Source organism: Pseudopipra pipra, chromosome 23 (genome assembly GCF_036250125.1).
Source record: "Pseudopipra pipra isolate bDixPip1 chromosome 23, bDixPip1.hap1, whole genome shotgun sequence".
NCBI classification, from domain to species: Eukaryota; Metazoa; Chordata; class Aves; order Passeriformes; family Pipridae; genus Pseudopipra; species Pseudopipra pipra.
Window position 1 is genome coordinate 6,035,952 of NC_087571.1, and position 20,146 is coordinate 6,056,097.

At 59.6% G+C, this 20,146-nt stretch overlaps 2 protein-coding genes across 4 annotated transcripts; one reads left to right on the forward strand and one right to left on the reverse strand.

Moving 5' to 3' along the window:
- Window positions 1-462: 462 nt before the first annotated feature.
- IL10RA (interleukin 10 receptor subunit alpha) lies at window positions 463-4,673 on the reverse strand. Of its 2 annotated transcripts, XM_064634645.1 has the most exons (7): window positions 4,569-4,673; window positions 3,655-3,775; window positions 3,365-3,543; window positions 2,930-3,096; window positions 2,451-2,601; window positions 2,194-2,312; window positions 463-2,076 (listed from the first exon to the last, which is right to left on the reverse strand). In XM_064634645.1, exons 1-7 carry the CDS (start codon window positions 4,630-4,632, stop codon window positions 1,156-1,158), a joined length of 1,722 nt encoding a protein of 573 aa, XP_064490715.1. In that variant the 5' UTR covers window positions 4,633-4,673; the 3' UTR covers window positions 463-1,155. The 2 variants fall into 2 exon arrangements, with proteins under 2 accessions (XP_064490715.1, XP_064490714.1); XM_064634644.1 differs by having other exon boundaries at window positions 463-2,312.
- On the forward strand, window positions 3,386-17,888 carry TMPRSS13 (transmembrane serine protease 13). 2 transcript variants are annotated; one of them, XM_064634648.1, is made up of 13 exons: window positions 3,386-3,471; window positions 12,726-12,897; window positions 13,214-13,315; window positions 14,015-14,137; window positions 14,224-14,353; window positions 14,544-14,636; window positions 14,725-14,768; window positions 15,037-15,196; window positions 15,278-15,450; window positions 15,861-15,959; window positions 16,196-16,338; window positions 16,445-16,597; window positions 16,712-17,888. In XM_064634648.1, exons 3-13 carry the CDS (start codon window positions 13,222-13,224, stop codon window positions 16,724-16,726), a joined length of 1,227 nt encoding a protein of 408 aa, XP_064490718.1. In that variant the 5' UTR covers window positions 3,386-3,471; window positions 12,726-12,897; window positions 13,214-13,221; the 3' UTR covers window positions 16,727-17,888. The 2 variants fall into 2 exon arrangements, with proteins under 2 accessions (XP_064490718.1, XP_064490717.1); XM_064634647.1 differs by lacking the exon at window positions 3,386-3,471 and adding an exon at window positions 4,932-7,941.
- Window positions 17,889-20,146: the final 2,258 nt, after the last annotated feature.

Genomic DNA, 20,146 nt, shown 5'->3' on the forward strand with positions numbered 1-20,146 from the left:
AATCTAACCTATGACCAAACACCACCATGTCAACAAGCCCGTGGCACTAAGTGCCACATTCAGTCTTTCCTGGTTTCCCCACCCCCTGGGTTTGATTTGTTCTGCTCTGCCCTGAGGTTCTCCTGTCCTTCCCTGGTGCCGTCCCATGGAATCCCTCTGTATTCCCTGCTGTCCCATCCCATCCCTGTGGAATCAGGATGAGCAGTTCAGCTCCTTTTCCCTGCTGCTCCTCTGGTGACTGATCCCACAACACTGCCCTGGGACAACCGCCCTGGTCCTCAGGTGCGTGAGAAGCTCTCAGTGATCTGCCTTGGTTCTCCTTTTGCAGCTGTGATGTGCTGGAAATGCTCTTCCCCACGTGAGGCAAAGGCACGTTGCCCTTTGCTGCTGGGGAATGTCCGTGCGTGAAAACGGAAAGCGCAGCTTGACCTTAGGAGAGGATGAACGGACAAACGGCCCAGATAAATAACACCACATCCTTTGTATTTACAAATTAAATAGAATAAATAATGTCTGCATACAGCAGGGGCAGAACACAGCCCATAGTGTTAAGCAGGGCTGGCCTGGCTCATCGTGTATCCCATAACTCATGAGACAGCCAGCACCCCAGGGCTCTGCCAGAGGGGCTGGATGCCAAAGGGTCTCTGTGGGGTCAGGAAAGTCCCTCGCTCCCTCCACGTGAGGTCAGTCAGGGAGGGAGCCCCGTGCTCCAGCAGTAGGGTGGCTGATGTCAGGCTGCCCTCTGCTCCCAGTGTCTGTGTTGTGAAAGGTCTGGATGCCATCGGAGGACGTCACCGGAGCTGTGGACGTCAGCTGGAGGAGCCCAGTGCTGGCCAGAGAAAGGGGGAAGTGGAAACACACAGCTGGCCCCAGCCCCAAGGGTGGCCCTGTGCCTCGGGCTGGGCTGCTGAGGAGGGCAGACAAGACAGGATCATCCTTGGGAAACATCCTGGTGCGTATCCTTGAGCTGGGTGAGCAGTAGCTGAGCAGGTGCTCCAGGGATGTGTCTCAGCCTGGCTCCACTTGGTTTGCTGTGTTAACATTCAAGGGTGACAGTAGCTTATTGAGTGGCTGCTCCCCACGGGCAGCAGGTAGAAGAGGTAGTTGTGTCAGTGTGCAGGGCTGGCAGCACCTGCTCCCCGGCCTGGGCACGGCTCACAGGCGGCTGTCCTTGCTGTCCCCACTGAGCAGGCTCAGGGGGTTCACTGGCAGCGTGAGCCAGTCCATGCTGAGGCTGGAGGTGAGGGGCAGCGTCCCCAGGACGTCAGTGTTGAAGATGCTCAGGTCGAAGGGAGCTTTCAGGAGCTCAGGGCAAGCTTTGGAGACTAAGGGAGCACTTGGAGCCCCCCAGCTCAGCAGAGTGGGGGCTAGGGGTCCCACCTGGCTGGAAAAGTCCAAGGAAGGGGCTCCCCATGGAGCGAGGTCCTGCGCGTGGCCACGGGGATGCTCTGGAGAGGACTGCTTCAAATACCCTTTGGACACAGCCAGCTCGGAGCACTCAACATCCAGCACGAGGTCAGTGCCCTGCCCAGGCCCTTCACAGCCCGAGAGGGGCATTCCCTGGGCTGGGTCCTGCCCTGGCTCCACCGTGCCCCTGCCCTGCTGCAGGTACCCGCGGAACTCCACGGCCTCCTGGCCGGTGGCAGGGCAGAGCTCTGGCTCCCCTTGGCTGCTGTTCCCGCTGCTGGAGGAGCACGTGGGACCAGGGCAGGGGCTCTCCAAGCCCACACCGCTGTCGTCGCCAGTGGGCAGCTGTCGCCTGTAGCCCTGGGGCTCAGGGCGGGCGGAGCAGCTCAGTCCGGGGGAGGAGGAGGGGACGTGCAGGCAGATGCCGCTGTCGGTGCTGCTGCCACTGTTGTCTCGGCTTCCCACGGGTCCCAGCAGGCACAGCCGGTCCTCAGGCCACACTGGGAGCTTCCAGCCCTGCTCCAGGGGCACCTGGGCTGTGCTAGTGCTGCTGTCCAGCTGGGGCTCCTTCTGGCACAGGAACAGCTGCTGGATGGGGTCTGTGTCCAGGCTGCCCAAGGATGGGGGCTCATAATCCACCCAGAGTGAGCTCTGCTTCATGAAGGACTTCTGAGAGGGAGAGAAAGAAGGGAGTGAGCCGGGTTTTGTCCCTTTTGTTGTTGGCTGCTCCCAGCACTCCCCAAGCCTGCGCCTGCCCCTCCATGCCAGCCACAAAAGGTGCCTTACCAGGACAGATGGTGTCCTCACGGGTTTCTTTATGTAGGTGTGCACCAGCAGAGCCCCCAGGATCCCCAACAGCACAATGAAGCAGGGGCTGAGGATGCTCGGGAGAAGCTCCACAATCCCTGCAAGCGAGGACATGTCCAGGTGAGGGGGACAGGCAGCATCCAAAGGGCACAGAGAGGCTGTCCTGGCGTGGACCCCGCCACATCCCCAGGGCCAAGAGGCTGAGGAGGGTCTGCATCCCTCCCTTCCCCACTCACTGTGTCTCTGGGCGGTGGTGACACACTGCTCGTCGGTGCGCGTGGTGCCGACGTGCCGGTTGGTCACGCGGGGCTCCACGCTCAGGCAGTACTCAGTGCCCCAGAGCAGGTTGCTGAGGGTGAACTCTGCCCTGGTCTCCACCACTTCAAACTGCAACAAGGAGAGCACAGGCTGGTACCTGAGAGCCCCCAGCTCCTGCAGCAGGGCTGGTTCCCCCTCTTTCTTCCCCCCTCCTCCCCTCTCCCCTGGGAATGGGACATCTCCCCTCCCCGGCTGACAGCAGTTAGGCCCAAAATCCCAAGAGCTGGGGAAGCTGCTGCAATAAAACACGCAAAGAAACCTCTCTGCAGTGTCATGGCTCTGAGAAAGCTCAGCATTTAGTTTTACAGAAGAATGTGCTTTAACAATGTGTTTTTTCCACCTGAGCAGCACCGTGTGGGACAGACGGGGAGAGCATGGGAGCAGCAACTCATCTCACCATCTTGTTGTCCTGTGTCCTCCTGACGTACACCCGGTACTGCCTCATGTCCTCGTGGATGTCTTCGTACCTCACAGTGACTTTCCCAGTCTGGAAGAGCAGCTGCAGCTGCACATGGATGGTGTTGCCCCTCACGGCGAGGCTCTGGCCCGACAGGCGCAGGCTGGCTGGAGGCAAGTCAGTCGGAAGAGCACGTTAGGGCTGTGTCCTGCTTGCAGCACTGGACTGAGCTGTGCCTGTCCCTCGCAGCCGGTGCCACCCATCCTTGCTTTGTCCCATCCTATCCTGCAGCCTGCCTGCCCTCCAGGAAGGTATGGAGGGATTTATCCCTGCTCTCATTCATCCCACAGTTCTTCCCAAGTGGTTTGGCACCCTGACCTCACCATCCTCAGAGGCTCCTACCCCTGGCCGAGGTGAAGGCAGACCCCAACCTACCATCCTGTGGGGAGAAGGCGTTGGTCCTTTGCCACGAGGACGTGTGGTTCCCCGACACAGCCCTGACCCGGGCGTAGTAGCGCTTGTTGGGATCCAGGGTGTAGAAGGTGAGGTCGCAGGATTGCCTCGAGGACTTGGTGCACTCTGGGATGGCCGTCCAGGGGATTTTCGTGCCGTAGCTGCGGGGAGAAGCACCGGGGGTGAGAGCCGTGCGGGCAGCAGGGACTCAGCTGTCCCTTGCCGTTGGAGTCGGGTGGCAGGCAGGGCTCAGCCCCCACGGCTGCACTCACACTTTGTACTCCACGTCGTAGCAGACGTCCCTGGGGTGGCCGTGTCCCGGCTCCCACTCCAGCACGTGCCATGTGGTCTCGGCAGCGAAGCGCACGCGCCGGGGGCTCGCCAGCCCCTCACCTGCGGGACCCACGGTGGGCGTTGGGTGAGGCTGCACAGCCCCCCATCCCATGGGAGCTGGGCAGGGCCCTTGGGAGGGCCTCCTGGAGCGTCACCCCATGTTTAGTGCTGACCACTCGAAATGCATAAGGATTTTCCCGGAGTTCTTTGTCTGAGTTTCAGCGTTTGCTCATCCCCATCTTCCCCTTCCTTTCTCTTTGGGCAGAGCCCAGCTCAGCCCAGCCAGGGGGTTCCCCGTGCTTTTCTGCCCCAAGAAAGGAGCTGTATTTGCATCCCCAGGCCCCTGCCATTGGCCACGGGGGCTCTGTCCGGACTCAGCTTTCTCGCAGCTGTGTTTGGGCTCCGCTTTCCTGTTTTGCTCATCTGCTGCCTGGATGAAACAGACTTTTCACACCTCCTGCCTGATCTCAGTCCTGTCACCTGGCAGCAAAGCCTCGGCTCGATAACATCTGCCACCCCCCCCCGTGTGGGTTTCCCTGGCAGCTGCTGTCTGCCGGCAAACACCGAGCCCAGCAGCGGCCGTGGCACCTCGCCTGTGATCACAGCGCTGGGGACAAGCGAGGCTGGGGACTCAAGAGCCTTTGGGCTCCCAACCAGCAACAAAAGGCAAGTGGCAAGCAGGGAGCCCTGGCCGTGTCTTGCTCCAAAGCGCCGGTCTGAGCACCCAGTGATGGTGTCCGAGCTGTAGCTCCAACTTGCTCCCTGCCTGCCTCCCCCATCCCGGGCTGAGCAGCCCACCCGGAGCCGCGGAGATGAGCAGGGAGATGAGAACCGGCACGGGCAGGAGACTCACCGTGTGCGTGCGGGGCGAGGAGCAGCGCCAGGCACAGCGCCAGGGCAGGGGCAGAGGGGCCCATGGCAGCTCAGCATCCTCCGTGGCAGCAGGGTGAGTGCGGTGCCGAGCTCTGCCCCGGCGGTGCCGAGCGCCTGTTTTTCCCCGGGGGTTGGCTCAGTGACGTCTCGGAGGCGTTCGCAGAGCGGGAGGAAAGTCGCTGTGCAGCTACTTCCACTTTTTGTTTTTTTTGCTGTCCACCCACTCACCCCCAGACAATACCTCAGCCCCGGGCTGGGCATTTCCAACTGCAGACTTAAAGGAAGAATTTTGGGGGCTTTTCTGAGCAAAACAATGCAGTGCTGAGAAAGGCAAGTACAAGTACACGATGCCTCTGCCTTTGCTGCTTCATTACGAAATGAGATGTTAAAAGCACAACAAAGGTGAGTGTTAGCACTGAGGGTGATCTGTCACAGGGATTTTACAGAGCACAGCACCATGTCCTGTCCTGCCAGCTGCTAAATCCAGCCAGGTTCCATCCAGCCCTGGAGCCCCAGGAGAGGGTTCTGGCTTTCCCTTCCTTTGGGCTCAGCCTGTACCCTCCCGTTTCTTTCCCCGTGTATGGGGCTGAGTGACAATTTCTGGGTTATTCTGTGTCCTGCAAACACCTACACACATCTCAAGTCCAGTGTGGCAGGGGGCTGTCGCTGTCCCCAGGGCTCTGGTAGCCCCCCAGGTATGGCCATGACTCACGTGGCTGTGGGGTCTGGCCCCACAGTGATGTCCTGCCTGTCTGGTGATGCTGACACCTGAATTACCACCCCCCCCCAGGGGCTGTGAGTCCTCTGCTTTGCCTTCTGGCAGGTGGGATTACAGGAGAGCTTGCTTGAGGGTTTTCCTGGAGCCCTCATGTGATGGGGAGTGATTCACCCCAAGAAGAGGAATTTCCCGCTGGGGAATAAGTGGAAAAGACACAGATAAAAAGAGTAAGAGGAACCAAAAGTGCTCGGGACAGACTCAGAGAGCATCATGTCAGGCCTGGCTTGGTGGGCACAGAGGTGCAGGACCTCAGGTTCCTCCTTGAAGAATCATCTTAAATGCTTTAAGTGGAAGATTTCTGCTGTTTTCCCTGACTCGTCCTTCCTGCTAAAGGCCAAGGGCTTCCACAAACTTGCAGCCTGGTCAGAGCACCAGCAGCAGATGCCTTCCTGCCCTGGGTTTATTCCCCAGTCTTCAGCAGGTCAGCTGCTGTCCTATCACTCTGCCATCAGCTCCTGAGTCAGATCTGGCAGCCACTGAACTCAAAGAGTCCTGAGATGAAGCACAGCCCATCCCACACAAAGCCACAGCTTGTGTTTTGTGTAAAATAATGACAACTAAAAGCAACAGGACCAAAAATGAGGGAAGAGGGAGCTTTGTGGAAAAGGCACCACGGGGCTGGTCCTGTGGGTGAGGCGGTTCAGAGGCTTGGGAGAAGGGGTTAGCGATTTAAGGGAAAATGAAACAGGCTGAGGAGAACTGAGAGTTCTGCAGAAGGCTGGGATGGTGCGTGGCACAGGCACCCTGGGGGACTCGGTCTGGCACCTGAGCTGCTGCACGGTGGGCAGTGTGACCTGTGGGTGATGTGGCTGACCCTGAAATATCTCCTGGTGGACACAGCACAGAGAAACCCGGGCCATGGACGGCTGGGTCTGTGCTTCCCTAGCCGGTGTCCCTCGGGAAGTTTTCCCAGGGTGACAGAGGGGTCAGGCAGGGATGCTGCACTGTTCAGTGCAGGGCTGGGGCCGGAGGGCTGGGTCTGCACAGTCCTGCCGCAGGACAGGAGCAGAGTGATCCTCTTCCCTCCCCAATTCCCTCGTGCCTGGAGGTTGGAGCGGAGCGCGGAGGAGCCGCCGGGCTCTCCTGGGCTGGTGGAGCCAGCTCTGGCTGTGGGTGCTATTATCACCTCTGTGCTAGCTGGGAGGGCAGGAGGGTGCTGCAGGGCTCACAGCAGCAGTTACCAGCAGGCAAGGGTGAGGATTTCACCTGGGAGGTGTTGTGCTCGCTGACATTTACCATCAGGCTGCTGGGGTCAGGCCGGACACACTGTTCTCTGTGACTTGTTTTCTGTAGGTGGCTTTGTAGAAACGCCAGCAAGTAGTGAATGATTCCTGGAGTTGTCACCTGGAGCTGCTTTCTGAAAATCCCTTTTGAAGAGGATGTGGCAGCTCCTGTGGACATGGCTGGCTGGCTCAGGGCTGGCTGGGGATGCAGCTCAGTGCTTGGCCAGCCCCAGTACCCAGCAGGCTCAGCCTGCAGAGGCACGGAGGAACCACAAAGAGCAAACAAAAAACCCCCAAACCCACTTCTGCCTGTGAAAACTGCAGAGGAGCGTGCTGTGGAGTGAGGGCTGGCTCAGAAACCCCCCATGGAAGATGGGATTCCCAGAACAGGAGGAAACAGTGGGATCTAGCACAGGCTTTGCAGCAGGGTTTCTCCAAGCTTGGATGTCCCTGCTTGTCTCGTCCTTCCGACGAGCAGGTGTGGGTGGGGAGCTGGATGAATAAGGGACTTACTCTATGAATAATGCCAGGAGAAATGTGTGGCAGTGAGGGTCGTGGGTCTGGATATCAGAGAGCACACAATGCAGCTGGGCCTTTTTCTTTAATCTGGTTATTTCTATCTGTTTCCACCTGAGTTCTTGGTTAAGCAAAGCATCCCCAGCTTGTGCCTGAAGGGCAGGCAGGAGGCTGCTGCTGGCTGCTGGCAAAAGGATCACTTCATTAGTAAAGGAGTGAAAAGGCCTCTAGAGAAACTAGAGGGAAACTGCATTTCATTTCCCTCGGAACAGGGAATTCTTGACTTATGGGTCACACCAGAGAGGTTTTCCTGGGGTTGGGCATGGCTGTGCATCCCCTCCTCTCCCATCCTCAGCTGGCACGCTTAGCCCTTGGCTGGACTGGAGAGGTTGTGGGTGAATGTCTGGTGGGCACAGAGTGAAGAAGGGGGGAATTGGGTGGGCAGGCAGCCAGGAGAGCAGCAAAGAACTCCTGGAGACCAGGGAGATCAGGATACCACCATCCCCTGGGGCCAGGGGAGATCTCACCTGCTGCCAGACTCCCGCCCCTCTGGCCACGGGCAGGGTCCCACTCCCACTGCCGGGGCGGCCGGCACAGGGGCAGGTGTTTTGCATGTTGTGCCCGGAGCAGTTGGGAAACCGGCAGCGGTGGAGCCGGGCGGCAGGTCCGACTGGTTTCCCTCCGCGCTGGCACTGACGTACGAGCCGCTCTCCAAACAGCTCCTGCCCCGTCCCCGGCACCCGGCTGTGCTCGGCCCCGCGCTGCGCGGGATGGCCGTGCCGGAGCTGTGAGCCCAGCCCAGCCCGCAGCGGCCCATGGACGGCAAAACCCCTCCGGTAAGGCACGGGCAGCTCCCCGGCTCCGACCCCGCGGGGGGGACGGGGGTGCTCCGGGGCTGGATGGACCCGCTCTCCTTGGGGTTTGGTGGAGAGCCCAGTCTCTCCTCCCTGCTCTCCGGGGTGTTGCCTTCGAAGCAGGCAGTGGGGAGAAGGAGCCAGGATGAGCTGCCTGGGGGGCTGCTGCCTCCGGCACTCTTGGGCACATGGAGGGAGGGGGACAGTCACCAGCATCCCTGGCGTCAGCTCCGTGCTGGCAGAGGAGGTGTTGGGGCCCCCCCCGCATCCTTCTGTGCCATGTTGAAGTGGAGTTGTGAACTGGGGGGACCAGTTGGTGCTGTCAGTGGGATCTGGTGCCACTTGGCACCCGTGGGAGCCACACTGAGTTCCTGAGCCCTCCGGCACTTTCCAGCAGCACTTTGGCAGCAGTGGGCTCAGCCCTGCTGCTCTTCTTCACCATCTCTCTGGGCAGTTTTCGGGCTGGGTTGACTGGGACCTGCTCAGCCTTGGATGTGGGACTTTGCTGAGCATCCTGTCATGAGGAAAACATCCATCCCGGCTGGGCACCGGGCGAGGCCGTGGGTAATTACCGTGCCGAGCGCTGCCGGCTGTGCCAGCGACGTCTGGGACGTGCAAAGCTGGCGGTGACGGGGTGGCTGGGGCTCGAGGGGAGGCAGGGCCAGCTGTAACACCATCCTCCTCCTGCCCCTTGGCATGGGGGTGCCAGGCAGGAGCAGGGGCAGAGTGGGCTCGTGCCAGATGCTGGCTGGGTCCATGGAGCAGTCTGACCCCAGCACTGCTCTGCTGAGTGGTCCCAGCTCTGGGTGGCCCCAAAGCAGGTGGCATCACTGCATCTTGGTGACAGCAGGGCGTGAACTGGGATGCCCGTGTATAGAGACAGTTGCCCAATACTGGACATCCCCACTGGGCCACCTTGGCTTTGTCACTTGGATTAAATGGGCCACCAGGAGTCCCAGGAGCCACCTTGGCTCTGCAGCTGCAGGAAAGTCTCTTTGCCTTTCCGTGCCTCGGTTTGCCCATCTGTGGAATGGGGTGAGCAGCCATTACTCAGCCCCTGGAACATTTTCGGGTCTCTGCCCAAAGGGCTGCTCACACTGGCACAGAGCAACCTGTCCCTGGCCACATCAGGCTGACTCAATTGACGTGGCTTGTTACCTGCACTTGCAAAATGGCCCTGGCGTGCTTTGGGATTTCACTTCCCCGTGTGCTGCCCCTTTACAGCATCAGGGCCTCAGCAGCGTCCTCTGGCAGCCCCTGCCCCGTTCTGGGGCTGGGGTCTGTCCCTTCCCAGGGAGGCTCCACTCAGCTGTGACACTCGGGCAGGACTGTGTCACCAGGGGGGATCGGGGCTCTCACAGGCTGGGCAGGGCTTTGTCCCTGGCGAGGACAATGTCTCTGTTGTGTGCTGGTTGAGCTGCTCTGCACAGACAATCGGTGCTCACAGGCAGGTGAAGGAGCCGGTTCCCAGCCTGGACACGGGTCTGTGGGTACCTGGGAGCGATGGTGAGGGTGGGCAGCTGAGCTCAGCTGGGGGGATGATCAGCTACTGAGGCAGCTCCAGATTCTGAGCCCATGTCCTTGTGCTCCTCCGAGGCACGGCCGGGACCTGGTCCGGTTACAACACCCAGGTGTCACCCGGCTTCCGCTCTCCCTCCCACTCCGAAACTGCAGGTGACTGCTGGCTGCTTTCCCTGCTTCCCTCCCCATTGCCCACGGATCCTGAGCCTCCAGCCCAGCCCGGATCACCTTTCCCCTGGTGATTGTCCCCTGCTGCCATGGATCTGGGGGCCTTCCCTCTGCAGCAGGGAGCAGAGCTGTAGGTCAGTGCACGTGGCAGCTCACGGTGCAAAGGGGATGGGCATCTCAGCGCTGCTGTCTGTGGTTCAAGTGCTTTGCCCGGCTCTTCTCAGAGCAGAGAGAAGGAGTGATGTGGTGTTTGCACTCCTGACACGTTTAGCAAAGGGCTTGTGCTGCAGACAGGCACCGTCCGCTTGTCCCCCAGCGCGACGTGAGTAGAGCTGGCCAAGTGTCCCCGTGTGTGTCCCCAAAATCCCTCCTCACTGTTCTCTGAAATCCATCCCTGCCACAAACAGAGGCTGGCTGTGCTCCCCCTCCCCACAGGTGCCTTTGGCACGTACCACCCTCAGGGCTGGTGGTGGAACGTTTGCAGAGAGGGCGTTGGGGAAAGGCCTCAAACCGCAGCCGCTCGTGCGATACGGGCTCGGCTCTGCCTCTGACTTTTACTCAAAAGCCAGCAAAGGATGAGTAAAGGTTTTGTGGGCAGGAGCTGTCACTCCCTCGCCGGGGTTTTGCGCTCTTCTTAACAGCAACATCTTTGTAAAACCACTGCTATTTTCTCTCTGCTACAGTGGCCTTACAATAGGTTTGCCGGTGACCTGGAGCCCGTGGCAAAAGCTTTGTTAGCTTCTCTGATAGGCCTACAAAATTATCTGGACTTTGGACTTTTGAGGCAATAGGTAGCTAAATGTTCACCTGAATGTAAAAGGGCATGTGCTTCCTGCTGAGGAGTGTTCAGAGCAGTTTGACCTACGGCATACTTCGGTGTTAATTTGATATATTTGCACGCTGAAGGTGGAAGTGTTGTAGCATCATTGGCTCCCTGGGGAAGCTGGGTTATGTTTTCTAGTGTGATGGAGAGGTTTGTCCTTTGGAGGATTGTAATTCTGCTGGTCTGACAAGTGAAGGGTTATGCTTGCTGCAGGGCGAGACGTGAAATATCGGGCAGTGGGGAGGTAGCACACAAATGCCATTGTAAAAGGGCATTTAAAAAAAACTTCATTCATACGTAGACAGAAGAAATTCTTTTCCCAGGAAGGATTCCTGGCATCCACACATTGCTTTGTTTCTGCAAATCAGCAGTTCAGGACCTGCCACAGCTCTGGCTGTGTTTGCTGTCTGACGATGGGCACTGAGGGTACCCGGGGATGCCCCACAGTGTGGGTGTGTGAGAACCTGAGTCCTGTCTGTGTGACTGCTCAGGCTCATTAGGGAAGGGCAGCGTGGGGCACTCCCCAGCCCTCCCAGCTCCCAGCAGAGCACACGGAGGGGCTCTCCTGGGCTCCCCAGCGCCTTTGGGAGAAAGCAAGGCTGAAGCACGGCCATCCTGGGCTTTTCCACATGGCTGCTGGGAAATCCAGGTGTAGGGAAACCTCAGCCTGCAGGCTGAGCAGATCTAGGCTTGCTCTCGGGAAGGGGTGAGAGTGGGCTGGTGCTGTGAAACAGAAAGTGCCTCTGCTCCTGCTCACACCCAGGAGCCCGGGGAGCCTGACACGAGTGGAGCCGTGGCTCCCCACGGCCAGGAGATGTTAGTGCAGCCCGTGCCAAGGGCCCCGCGGGCGGCAGGAGGAGGTCGGTGCCGGGGGGTGGCCCTGCACACCCCGCTGCTGGCCAGGGCGGGTGGCCAGGCAGCCTCCCCGGAGCCCGGGGTGCTGTGCCCGCCGGCCCTGCGGGTGCTGAGCTCCCCAGGCACAGTCCAGGAGGGGTGTGCGTGTCCCTGGTGTGCCGATGGAGCGTGGCCACGCCGGGGGTGTGACTCAGGGATAATGCCCAGGAAGTTACACCACCGCATTGCAGGAAAGGGCACAGCCGTATTTACAGAGCGTGAGCCTGAGCAGCCTCCCGACCTGCCCATCAGGGCTCCTGGTTCCCATGTGGCAGGAAACTCGAGGGGAGAGAAAACCCAGCTGGAAGGGCAATGATGGCTCCCACCACTGCCCCTGCTCTGCCCACGTCCCATCCTCTGCCCGTCCCAGAGCTGTGATCCAGCCTGGGTGCTGCTTGCTGGCTTGTCAGGGAAAGGGATGTTTTCTGGTCCTGGGGAAAGGTGATCTCTAGCAACTGCAGGGCCAAAACTCCAGGCTTCCGGAGGGATGTGTTAGAGCCCACCTCTGGCTGGTAAGTGATCCCTGGGGATCAGCTCCACTTCTCCTGAGTGTCCCTTCTGTGGGACATCAGTGGCATTATAGAATCCTGTAATGGTTTGGGTTGGAAGGGACTTGAAGCTCATCCAGTTCCAACTCCTTGCCAGGGGCAGGGACACCTCCCAGTAGACCAGGTTTCTCCAAGCCCTGTCCGTCCTACAGAGATTTCACAAAAGGCAGAGGAAACAGCATTTATTTTGGTCCTCTCTGAAGGAAAATGAGAGGCTGTGGCTTCTGCAGCTGATGGAACACTTGGAAGGGTGCACCTTGAGGAAAGGAAGCAGATACATATTCTTCTGCGAATTCATGGATTAGGAGTGACACAACTGCAGAGCAGCATTCCAGGGTACAGGACGTTTCAGGGCTTGGAAAACACCGATTATTAAGTATTACTAAATAACAGCTGGAAATTACACTGTATTTTTCAAATGGCTAATTAAGGATAGATGCATAAATTGGGGCACTAGCCCCGTGGAACTGGGCCACGACGTGACTGACCCAGTGCCAAATACCCGTCTGATTGCTCCGATCACAGCGATGGGTCTGGGGAATTCAGCCATCTGGAGGGAAAAGCTCCATGACAATGAGGTTTTGGGTCATCCTGGATGGGATATGGCTCAGAGAGGGGCACCAGAGTGGCGACTCTGCATGAGATCCGTGGAATAGCCACCAGCAGCCCCAGCTGGCAGTGCCAGGGGGCTCGGTGTGGTGCCGGGGGGCTCAGCTCTGCATCGCCCTTGCCTTCACAGCTGGCAGGGTGGCAGCTGGGGGACTCTCTAGTGGGCATCAGTCACTGCCAGTGACAGTCTCCTCTGCTCCCAGACCACTGCATCACTGGGCAGTGTCCCCTCCAGCCTCCATGCCTCCACGGTCAGCAGCATCTTCGGCGCCCGACCCCCGCAGCCCCAGGAGAGCGTCCTCGGCATCAGCTTCAAACCCTACAGCCCCGAGGCCAGCCCGGCCCCCACGCCCTGCACGGCCTGGGAGAGCACACGTAAGGATGGGGCCCAGGCTGGTCTCTGGCCACCCTGGCCCCGGGCCCACCTGGAGTGGGGAGGGATGGAGGGAGGCAGGGATGGGTGCCTGTGCCCGCTGCTGGCACAAGCCGTGGCCACAGGCTGGTTTTTCCCTGGGGTTGTGAGGGGTGCTGGGGGCAAGGGAGAGGACTGTGATGATGGGACAGTGTGGGGTGTGCATGGCTCTGCTCTCCCACACCTTGGGGGTCCTCTGGGGAGCCTGGTGGGTAACAGGGTCTGGGTGTCCTGGGGAGGCAGCTGCTCCCCCTGACCCTGCCTCCACCGTGCTGCCAGGATCCTCCATGTTCAGAGCTCCCTGCATGAGCCAGCGGCGGCTTGTGCTCATCTTCTGCGTCTCCGTCCTCATCGTGCTGCTCATCGCCCTCATCCTGCTGTGTGAGTGGGGCCCCAGCCCAGGGTGGCTCGGGGCTCCTAGAGGGGACCTCAGAGGGGCTGGGGGTCAGCAGGGCCTGGGGATACCTATGCTGGGAAGTGCCAGAGGGAAAGCCCTGGACCCAGAGGCAGCAGCTCTTGCCATTCCCTGAGTGTTCCTGACATCTGGTGGAGAGACAGGAGCCTGGGAAAGGAGATCTGCTGCCTCGGCTGACAGTGGTGTTTGGGGAGCTTGGGGCTGCAATGTTCTTTCCTTCTGCTGGGCTCGCTTTGGTGGGCAGCAGGGCCCCCCCAGCAGCACCCACAGTCTCCCTCCCCTGGGCAGGATCTGCCAAACAAATTGTGGTCCACAGGCGGAACACACACAGACAGCAGGGAATCCCTTTAATCCCGGTAACATCCAGCTGCCATTCTCCAGCTGGTGGGCTTGAAGCACTCGCAGGCAGAATGCATGTTTCTGTGGGTGAAGGGAGAGGGACTTGCAGCAGCTGGGCAGCACAGGGGGGTGCTCAGGGTGGCCAGTCCTTCCTCAGCCCTGTGTCCAGCAGCTTCTCGCTCTTGGCTCGAGCTCAGCTCACGCTCACACCTGGTGTTTGGGAGCACCCCTGTGCCTGGCGTATCTTCGGATGCCCATGCAGGTGGGTCACAGCCCCCTCACCCACGGCCAGCCCTGGCCTCACCACGGCATTTTCTTGCTTCCAGTTATGTTCTGGCGGTCGCAGACGGGCATCGTGTACAAGGAGCCGGCCGAGAGCTGCAAGGACAGCGCCGTGCGCTGCGACGGCGTCGTCGACTGCTCCCAGCGCAGCGACGAGCTGGGCTGTGGTGAGGCACCAGGAGCTGGGGCAGTGGGAGCGAGGGGAGCCCCGGGGTGCTGGGCGTGCCCCTGATTCCCCTGCTCCATCCCACAGTGCGCTTCACATCCGAGGAGTCCTTGCTCCACGTCTACTCCAGCACCGAGAGCCAGTGGCTGCCGGTGTGCAGCAGCGCCTGGGACGAGTCCTTCTCCAGGAAGACCTGCCGGCAGCTGGGGTTTCAGAAGTAATTCCTGAGCATGGGTGGTTCTGCTGGGGTGTTGGGGCACTGCCAGCCCCCTGGGCACTGTGCTCTTTCTGCCAGCATTGTGTTTTTCTGCTGGAAGGTGGTATGGCCAGCACTGCTTGTAAGGCAGGGACCAGATGGTCAGTGCCGGGCCATGGGGACCCTCACTGCCTCTCCTCTTCCCTCCCAGTGCATCTCAGACCGAATACATCCCCCTGCGTGTCTCTGGCAAGAGCCTCACGGTGACTGACGAGCGAGAGACCATCCAGCAGAGCCTCAACAGGTACCAGGCAGCATCGCCTCCTGCCCTGCCCCTGCCCTGGTGCCACAGGAATGGGGCTGAGGCCGTGTCTCCCTCCTCTCTCCTGCAGCTCACAGTGTCTCACGGGAAAGTACGTCTCCCTCCGATGCACAAGTAAGGGGCTGGCTGGCACACGGCCAAGGGCAGGCAGGGAGCCTTTCCACGGGCTTGGGCGTGCTTTTCTCCCTTCTCCACAAAGGGTTGAGCAAATGGGGTGTTTTCCAGCAAACTGGGTGATAGAAAACTATGAAGATTGCATTCCCTGGTCCCCACTGCCCCTACGAGTGGTGCCTGCGGGTGGTGGGGATGTTGTGTGTGTGTCTCCCTTCCAAGCCCACCTTCCCTCCCAGCCCTCCTCTCAGCCCTGCTCTCCCCTCTCCAGCCTGTGGGCAGAGGATTTCTGGCCGGATCATCGGGGGAAAGGAGACCTCTGTGAACAAGTGGCCGTGGCAGGTCAGCGTGCAGTACGGGCCCATCCACATCTGCGGCGGCACCATCATCGACGCGCAGTGGGTGCTCACGGCAGCCCACTGCTTCTTCATGTGAGTGCTGCTGCCAGCCCCGCTCAGCCCAGCCCCACACCCCCCTGCCTCACCCCTTCCTGCCCCATCTCGCCCTGCCAGGAACAGCATGAAGATCCTGGACGACTGGAAGGTGTACGGGGGGGTGTCGGACCTGAAGCAGCCCATGGAGGGCATCCCTGTGTCCCAGGTCATCATCAACTCCAACTACAGCGACGACCACGACGACTACGACATCGCCCTCATGAAGCTCTCCAGGCCACTGACGCTCTCAGGTGAGGCCTCACAGCTTACCTGGACCTGGCTGGGGGTGGTGTTTGGGGGCACAGGGAGAGACTGAGGATGGGCAGGAATGAGGGGCTGCTCGGGCCCCCTTGGAACCACACCCTGGGGTGTGTGGGGCTGCTGCCAGCTGGAGCATCCAACTCTGCTGTGGCCACCCTGCTTTCCCTGGCCTGTCCCATGGCCAGGAAGGGGCTGGCACACGCAGCCACGAGCTCAGGTGTGCCACCAGCATTGTGCCCCACCTGGGGCCAGCGAGACCCTTCTGGGGTGGGCAGAGAGGGGACCTTTCCTGCCCCCCATGCTCCTCCCTGGCTGCAGAGCTTGTGACTACGGTGGCTATTTTGCTCCTGGGTGACTCATCCTTCCCTCCTCGCCTGGCTTTCATCATGTCTCCCTCCAGCCCATGTTCGCCCAGCCTGCCTCCCCACGTACGGCCAGCGATTCCAGACCGGCAGGTCCTGCTTCATCACGGGCTTTGGGAAGACCAGGGAGAATGAAGGTGAGGGATGACACTGGCTTCCCACATGCACCTCCTGCCCATGGGCACAGCTCTGCTGTGGTGCTCCAGGACTGTTCCACAGGGATAACTCTCAGGGGTTGCCCTCCCCAGCAGTGAGGCTTTGCAGAAATAAGACCCGTGAGAAACACAAGCTTCCTCCCTCACTGCTGCAGAGAGGCCCGGGGGCCGTGGGGGGCCGAGGCCCCCCCTGCCCCACAGCTCTTCCTGCCTTGCAGATAACACGTCCCCGAAGCTGCGGGAGGCCGAGGTGAAGCTCATCGACTACAAGATCTGCAACAGCGACAAGGTGTACGAGGGCTACCTGACCCCCAGGATGATGTGTGCCGGGTACCTGCAGGGAGGCAAAGACGCCTGTCAGGTGAGCTGGGGGCACGTGGCACACCAGGAGAGGGCTGCCCGCTTTCGGGTACCCACAGAGGGGCACCTGCTGTCTCCCCTCCTCACTGCCCTGCCCTCTGAGCCAGGGTGACAGCGGAGGGCCCCTGGTCTGCGAGGACAATGGCCGCTGGTATGTGGCTGGGGTGACGAGCTGGGGAACAGGATGTGGCCAGAAGAACAAGCCTGGAGTTTACACCCGGGTGACAAAGCTCCTCAGCTGGATATACAGCAAAATGGAGGTGAGGTGGCAGGGCTGTGCTTGGGCAGGAAGGCCCTGGTGCACAGAGAGGGGCTGTACCCCTCCAGCCCAGCCCTTGGCACCTCACCCTTGCTCTCCCCTCTCTCCCTTGCAGAGCGAGAACGACTAAAACCAGGATGGACACTTGCCTGGGCTGTACCTCTCCAGCTGGCACAGGCCACTGCCCCGGGCTGCTGCCAGGGCATGATGCTACCAGCCCATCCCACACCTCTCTGGACTGTCTGTGCAGCCAGGGACCTGTCGCTGCCCCCGAACTCTGAAAACACGGCGCCTGTGAAGTGACTCTGCCCTCTCCTTGTGCCAGGGGGTGACCTGGTGGCAGCTGGGCACAGCACCCAGCCAGCCCCAGGGGGACACAGCCCATGCTGGCAGCTGGCCGTGCTGGCTGGGGGCACCTCCTCACCCCATGTCTGTGGTTCTCCTGTAAATAGACCTGTCTGGACGGGGTGTCACGAGTGCTTCCTGGCAGGACTGTGGCACCCTCAGCGGGCGAGGTGCCTGCAGTGGCAGTGGGGTGCCCACGTTGAGGGAACACTCCTCGTGCCAGATCACAGCTGTGCCACCTTGGGGTGCGGGATGGGGCAGCTGTGCCCACCCTGCCCACACCTACGGCTTTCCCACGGAGGGGAGCCCCGAGGTGCAGTTATTCCACCCTCCGGGAGGAGCGGCCGGTGCTCTCGTGTTTGTGGATAGATTTAGGAAGTGCCTGATGTTCCTCCCTGTGAGAGAAATACCTGTTTGTTTATTTTTCCTTGCCGTGGATCTGGTCTGAGCCAGAGCTCCCCCCAGGACCGCAGCCAGCCTCGGTCCCCACCCTGCTCTGGGGAGGACTTGGCAACAGAGTGGGGCAGGTCTGAGCTCCGGGGGTGGCTGCAGGAGGTGTGACCAAAGCCAGCAGCAGCAGCCAAAGGCCAAGCTGGAGTGTGATGCAGAGCAGCCACCCTCCCGGGCAGCACCCAGCGTGAGCCAGCCCTGGATTCCCCTGCTGTGAGCTCAGTGGCCGTGCTGGATTGCTGCCTCCGGCTCCCAGCACGCAGGGATGGCCCAGCCAGCCTCACCCCCCTGGCCACGCTGGAGCAGGGACACCTTTCCCTCAAGGAAACTGGTGCCTGCATCTCCTTGTGGATGCTGGGGGCACACGAGGCGCCGTGGGAGATCCCCATGGTGAGCAGGGCTGGCTGCTCCTCTCCCCAGCCACATGTTCAGCTGCAGAAGGGTCCTGGATTGCCTGGCCACCCTGCACTCTTCTAATAAATGTTTTAGTAGTGTTCCACTTGGAGATGGCTCTTCTGAACGGGCTGGAGAGGAAAGGGTGAGTCCCTGGCTGTCACCATTCCTGTGGGTATGTGTGATGGAGTGGCCCTTCCTACCCTTCACCCCCTGGGTTGCTGCTTGTGGCTGGGAGAAAAGGGGTGTCTTGGGTCCTTCACCTCCTGGGAGCATCCCCCGGGTTCCCAACACTGGCTGCTTTCCATGGAAAAGGTTTTGGGCAGGCAGAGAGTTTGTGTTTGAAGTTCGGGATAGCAGGTCCAGTGTGGCTCTAGGTGTGCAGAAAGCACCTGGGACTCGACTGCCACCTGCCTGCTGGTGGGGAGGGGTGAGTGAAACCCTTATGTTGTCTCTCTCGTGGATTTGGAGCGGTGCAGGGCGGCTGCTTCGGACCTGAACTGTAACAAAGCCAGTCGCTGCCTTTTGGGAAGCACTGAGTCAGCCTGACCTCAAATCCCTTTCCAGAGCAGCAGCCCAGAAACCTCCCACGGATGCAGGAGCCGCCCGTGAAGAACAGGGTGTGCAGAGCCCAGGGGACTGTTTGCACTTTATAATACGTGAAAAGGGCCTGGGCAAACCTGCTGAATTCCAGGGAGGAATGGGGGTTTCTTGTTCCCTGCATGCAGAGGCTGGACATGTTACCAAGACCACCCTGCAAGTGCAGTGGTCACAGCAATAGATTTTTCCATGAACAGAAACAGCTGATCTTTAGTAAGAGTGGGGGCCCCATGTGCCTTCCCCATTTTATGTTGGTCTGGTTAAACTGGGAATTCAAAGGGTTTTAAGTCACAGACCCAGATAACGTTTGTCCACAGGTTCTCTGGGATCTCGAGGTTTCTGTTGATAAGTCCTAATGTCCCCATGGAGCAGCTCATTTATTGCTGGAGAAATCAATCCTTTGAGAAAGAATAACCCAAAAACTGGAACCCAGTAAGAGCTGATCTTGCTGGAGCCGTGTTCCTGGGCACAGTGGTGGTAACTCCATTTCAGTGTGTTGGGGACCTGCTCCTCTGCTGTGGATTCACCTCCACAGGGGTTATTCTCCTCTGAAATACTCTCTCGCAGCAGAGAAACACTTTCAGCCCTTAATACAAATTTAATTTATTCCTTCCAAACCTACCATCCAGTGGTGCCTCCTCCCAGGCCCAGGGGAAGGTCTGCTGTGCTTCCCCAAGGGCTGAAGTTTTCTAAGCAGATTAGAAGTGATTAGTTTGCATGAAGCAGCCTGGCCACGGCTGTTGTGCTGTTCCCAAAGACATCACCGTGCAGATGGAGCCTTGGACACGGCTTTGCTTCCACTCCTGGAGCACTGTCCATACCCAGGGGGAGCACAGATGTGGTGGGTGTCAGCCCAGCCCTGAGGAGCCTCCTGGGGCAGCCCCAGCCCTCGCCTGTGGCTCTTGTAAAGCCCCTTTTCTTGCTCAATACATCCTGCTCTGGAGCATCTTCCGAGACGAGGGGCTCTGAGCATGGCCCCACATCTGGCTGGGCTGTTCCCATGTTCCTCTGTGCTTTGGAAATCATAGGCCAGTGTCCCCAGGGGATATGACTTAGAAAAATACAGTCTGCCGGGCACCACGTGAATTAAAGGCCATTAGTGGTGGTTTTCCCAATCTCTCCTTTTATAGCTCTTTGTTCTGCTGTGTCAAAACAGATTTGTTTATAGGGTTTCAGCGATGATGTTTCTCTACAAAAATGTTTTTCCTCTGGTTTGGTTCCCTTCCATGGTCAGTAACATCATCACTTGGCACGGAGTCGCTGGACTTCATCTTGTGCAATACCAGCTCTGGCTGTGCTCAGTGGGGGAATGCAGGAGCTTCAGTGCAGCCACTGCTTGATCCTCTCTCCTGGAGGGATTCAAGGCACTGGGAATGACTGGGGCCTGATGGAAAATGTTGTTATTGGGGGACACACAGCCTTATGGCTACACAGAGCTTTTGTCAGCGCTTGGTTCTGCCGCGTCCCTGAGCAGTCTGGGGGCTGCATTGGCACCCAACAGGCAGTTTACAAGCTTGGCATTACAGGGAGAGACCTTAAAATAGGAGGTGAAAGGTCTGGAGAGCAAGTGGCTCTGTCCCTGCTCCAAGCACACAGGGTAAGGGACCTGCTCCAGGGTAAGGGACATGGGCTCAGATGAAATCGTGCCCTGTTGAAGCCACTGGCAGTGCTCCTGTTAACTTCAGTAGCTGAGGAGATCAGCCCAGCCCCTTCGTTAGCATAAATCAGCATCTCCTGCCTGGCCCCCACATTACTTTTGGCC